Source organism: Teleopsis dalmanni, chromosome 1 (assembly GCF_002237135.1).
Source record: "Teleopsis dalmanni isolate 2A chromosome 1, ASM223713v2, whole genome shotgun sequence".
NCBI lineage: Eukaryota > Metazoa > Arthropoda > Insecta > Diptera > Diopsidae > Teleopsis > Teleopsis dalmanni.
The window spans coordinates 2,777,334-2,782,164 of NC_051846.1; the positions used below are offsets into that span (position 1 = coordinate 2,777,334).

The following is a 4,831-nucleotide window of genomic DNA, read 5'->3' on the forward strand; positions in this document are numbered from 1 at the left end:
AACACTGCACCTTAAATTACAGAAGAATTGCACTCTGTGCAAAGGTGATTTGAGTTAGTGTAAATATGTCTTATTCATTAAATTAATTATATTATGGACTGCATATTACAGTGAAAAGGATTGGGAAGGTGTGTCCTAGTTGACTACTGTATCCTAATAAATAAAAGTACAATTTTATGCACTGATTGCAGTCTGGACAAAACAAAGATTTCGTGGAATAAAATTGGAACATTGTATTTAACATTTATTAAAGTCCTTTTGCATTGTACTAATTCATTTCAAGAATTGATTAAAACCAGTCTGCTTTAAAGTAAGTTGATTTCGAAAACTTCAAATTCAATAACTAAATTTCCTTTGCAGAGACTCACTAATAAGAAGAGATGTCAGAGTTATTTGGGGACTAAATTCAATTTATTTCAAAATTCTAGTACCTGCAAATACATGGCATTTAAAATTAAGGAATTAAATTGGTCAATTAGTAATAATTTAAAAAGAAAGTGCAAGCACCAATCTATTGGCGAGAATAATTACTATATACTTTTTCCACAAAAAGAAATAAATCCTTTTATAAATTTAAATTGAAATTTAATAAGCAATGATTTTATGTTCTTAAAAATATTTAAAATAATTTTTGTTCTTTTAAAATAAATTTTTTTATTTTTTGCACTTAAGGAAATATGACATTAAAGTACAATCATAAATCCACATATCTTACTTTACTCACTGTTTGGACATGCAGAAAATGAATAAAAGATATAAAACCTCAGAACTAACTAGCCACGATGATAGCACCAACTGTTTCAGTTCAAGGAGTGCGAGCTTCCTGTGCAGTAACAAGAGCAATACATTACTAAACATTGAAGGTGATTTAGCAGCGGAGTATAAGACTAATAAAACCACCATCAGGAATGGAAAATCTAAGAAACCAACTAATAATCCAGTTAAAAATAATTTTCATACCAAATCTGCGAATCAAATATATAATTTTTCACCGGATCCTCTACCAATGGGAAAGCAACCCAATTACAAACCAAGTAAAATTTCTCTGAATAAAAAGTTGCAATATGGACAGGAGGATTTCGATGACAAAAGTGTTACTTCGGAAAGTTCTATTTATAGTGATTCATCGATTAATATTTCAGAGCGTTTAACTGGAGGTAAAATAAGCTTAATTATGTAGAACGATTAATTTTTATGATATATATTTCAACAGGTATCGGTGAATTTGAAGTGCTTGATAAACTTACACGTAACCTAGGAAAGGCGCCCAGAGATTGCAGTGTCAACGTACCTGTAAAATTGCCCAAACGACCAAGTAAGCTTAACATCATCAATTTGGAATTTCCTCAACCAAAGAAGCCTGAAAAAGAAGTAAAAGTGGGGCCTGTCACTCGTGGTACTCAAACTATTTATCGGTAAATCTTTAGTGTTAAATTAATATAAATTAGTATTAAAACGGTTTAAGTGTTACAGCAATACCTACATTACAGAGTTTTAATATCTTCTATAAAGAGAAATCATATATTTTGAAATATTTGTGGCTTTATGAAAACCGTTAATAACCTTGATCAGAAATTCACAGTTCTGAATTATTTTCGTTTGACATTACACTCATGATCTTTTGTCACGATTATGTGATTTTCAATGATCACTTTTTTCCGATATTAAGAGATTCTAACACATTACTTGTTTTCAGCGTTTCATCTGCACAAACAGTACCGTATTTGCCAGAAGTAAAAAATGATCCAGAAGAGTTTGTTAGACTTGAGCTATTCAAACTACCAAAACTTTTGGATGGTGTGAAACGTCCAGGGGTTTATGAAGTAGAAGTATTGGAACGAGAGCGAAAACGATGGGACTTTTTAAAGGAACTAAAAGAACAATTTCGGCAGGAAGTTAAAACTCAAAAGGAGTTAATTCATGCTTCCAAACATCAAAAAATTTTAGAAGCTTTCGAGTGGGAGCAATGGATTGCACGCGAGGAGTACATACAGGAATGTCAGATGTTACGTCTGGAAATAGTGATACGCATGTTCAATAAGCGTGAGAAAGAAATAATCACCAGATCTGATTTGCGTGTAACTCTCACAACGAACCGTTTGTTAGCTGCATACGATAAAGAGGTGAAAAAGATCAACGTAGAGCACAAACGAGAAATGAGGCGTATTGAGTGGCAGATAGAAAAGAAAAAGCTCAGTTCTGAAAGTAGAAACATAACACACGAATTAAGCTACCCCGGATCTGAGTTCTATGCACCTCACATTCGTTTTGGTGTAAATCCAAAACGTTTACATTTTACTGGTGGACGTATGGCATATGAGGCTCGCATGGCTGATTTGGAAAACAAGGTTGTTAATATGAAGAATTTGGTTTGTCCATTCGCTAAGTTGAAACGCTGGGCAAAGCCTAAACAATTGCTTACTGAGGTTGAGCAGAACTTCTGCTCCGATAAGAATCTTAAGAAACTCTATGATACACTAAAGGTAAGAATGCATTTTTTTTAGATTCCTTAAAAATATACTGGTACTATTTCAATACATATAGTCAATACATGATGAAGCACTCAATAAGAAACGTATTCACCCGAAATGTCTAATAGAAAGAGAGAGATCAACTATTGATGTGGCGCCACCGAAACCTCCAAAGCCACCGCCACCAAGGATGGTTATACTAATAAAACCAATTCCGCCACCACCTGAAAAAGAACGTTCACATAAAATATTTGATCCTAAGGCATTTATTACGAGGCTTAATAAAGAACGGCGTAAAGAAGAGTTGGAAGGCATATTGGCGGAATACACTGGTTCAACAATTGGTTGGCTGATGAGATTTTTGACTGAAGAAATGGGTCGTTTAGAAGAACAACGAAAGTTCCATTTTATTGGAATATTAGCACTTAAGGAACGTTGGCGTCGAGAGGCGGCTGAAGCCGGAATGAGGCAAAAAGAAAACAACTTGCGTATCTTATTAGAGCAAGTGTATGACTTCTGTGATTCTTCACAGGACGATGAGTTCTTTAATGCAGTATTTGTTGAAGATAGAACATCATCCTTCCGAGCCAAAGAAGAAGCTATTGCAATTGCTAAGGATATTGACAAGGACCTTAGTCGATGGTTGGATAGCTTTAAAACAATTCAACATCCACTGAATTTCGATAAATTACGATATTTGCTAAAGGACATGGTATTCCCTGATAGAAAGAAAGCACGTGCTCATTTTGAGAGCAAAGAGATTGTTAGAGGTATAATTGAAGATGATTTGTTAGGATACATTGAGAGACTCTTCGAGTCCTTTGATATAACTGAATCAATTCTGAATGAAACAATTGATAGAGGAATTGATAACGACTTATATTACTTTTCGAATGATTGCCAATCTGATTGCGACTGTATTCAAGAGTGCACATGTAGAGTGGCTAGAAAGGAAGCAAAAGCTATTTTGCGGAAAGTTATCAGATATGCTGTACCCGGAAGGCGATGGATGGATTCAACTGAAAGAGTAGCTGACAACAATGTTAGTGATCTGTTAGATGACGTATTTGGAAAAATGGACAAAAATCAGATAATGGCAGGTACATTTGAAAAAATTTGTCCGGTACGAAAACCGCATTTATACGATATTCAAAGATCAAAAGAAAAAATGGATAGCGAGGACATTTGGGACACAATGATAAAAAAAGTGGTAAAAAAAAAAGTGGAGCCCACCGAAGTAACATCAGAAGACTATGATGAAATGTATGATGAAGAATGGTCTTCAGAAGAATATGACTTACATTCAGTTAAAAGTAATATTAACATATTGGATAAAATGTGTGGACATATGTGGAGTTCAGATGATGATTCTTCGGAAAAAAGGCGAAAATCTTCAATACTTCGAGCTTCAACATTCCCAATATCGACTCGCACCACTATTCTAGAAGAAACACCAACCATTACCGATTTCGTCAGTTATGAACATACCATAAGTGGTACTGAAAATTTGAGTAGTGGAGTTGAATTGTATGATTCAACATACGTAATTGGAAAAAACTTGAAGAATGCAACTGATACTTCGTCACAAAAAAAAATAGGAGAGATATCTGAGGATGTTGAAGTTGGAAGTGATGAGATGAGCGAAGACTATGAAATTGAAACACAAAGCGAAGAAGAAACAGAAAAACAGATAGAAGTACAAAAAATACAGAAAGCACAAAAAGTACAAGAAAAACAAGACGCACAAGAAAGAAGTGAAGTTGATGAGGAAGAAGGAAATGCTGAAACTGAAAATGAAGAAAAACAGGATCATACTGATGTTACTGATGAGCTGGAAAAAGTGGATATTGAAGAGGAAAGAGAACAAGTAGATATTGAAGACGGGGAAGAAAAAACTGATATTGCAGATAAAAATGAAGATATTGACGAAACTGAAGTACAAAGTTAGATAATTTACTAGAAAGTGAAGAAGCCATAAAGTAAGAAATAGAAGAAGAAAATGAAATTCAAGACGGGGGTGAATGATATAAGTAAATAATTTATTTAAAAAGTAAAATCTACCATGAATGTGAGGTAAAATATTAGGTAATTAATAACTTAAAGATTCCTAACATAGGCCATTATAATGTTTAATATATTTTTCGCATATATAATTAAAGATTTTCAAATTTAAATTTGTGAATTATAATGTTAACAAATATTGACAAAAACTGAATCATCTGGTTTTCTTTTTATTAAATCAAAAAGAAAGACTTCACGTAATATAAAAAAACATATTGATCTACAATTTATCTGTCAAAATTTTATAAAATTGATGTTAATTGCAGAGTAATCCTGATATTCTGGCAAAATATCTAGAG

The 4,831-nt window shown here is 33.3% G+C and overlaps 1 protein-coding gene across 1 annotated transcript; it reads left to right on the plus strand.

The window, feature by feature from the left end:
* The first annotated feature begins 644 nt into the window (after window positions 1–644).
* LOC119668803 lies at window positions 645–4,606 on the plus strand. Its single transcript, XM_038078445.1, has 4 exons — window positions 645–1,157; window positions 1,214–1,415; window positions 1,697–2,483; window positions 2,545–4,606. The coding sequence occupies exons 1-4, from the start codon at window positions 734–736 to the stop codon at window positions 4,417–4,419; spliced, it is 3,288 nt and encodes a 1,095-aa protein (XP_037934373.1). The 5' UTR covers window positions 645–733; the 3' UTR covers window positions 4,420–4,606.
* Window positions 4,607–4,831: the final 225 nt, after the last annotated feature.

Bases quoted from the DNA above. Each gene is read 5' to 3' on its own strand.
- LOC119668803 (XM_038078445.1), top strand. From the start codon at position 734: ATGCAGAAAATGAATAAAAGATATAAAACCTCAGAACTAACTAGCCAC. The intron at 1,158-1,213 runs GTAAAATAAGCT...ATATTTCAACAG, and splicing joins TTCAGAGCGTTTAACTGGAG to GTATCGGTGAATTTGAAGTG. The intron at 1,416-1,696 runs GTAAATCTTTAG...ACTTGTTTTCAG, and splicing joins GGTACTCAAACTATTTATCG to CGTTTCATCTGCACAAACAG.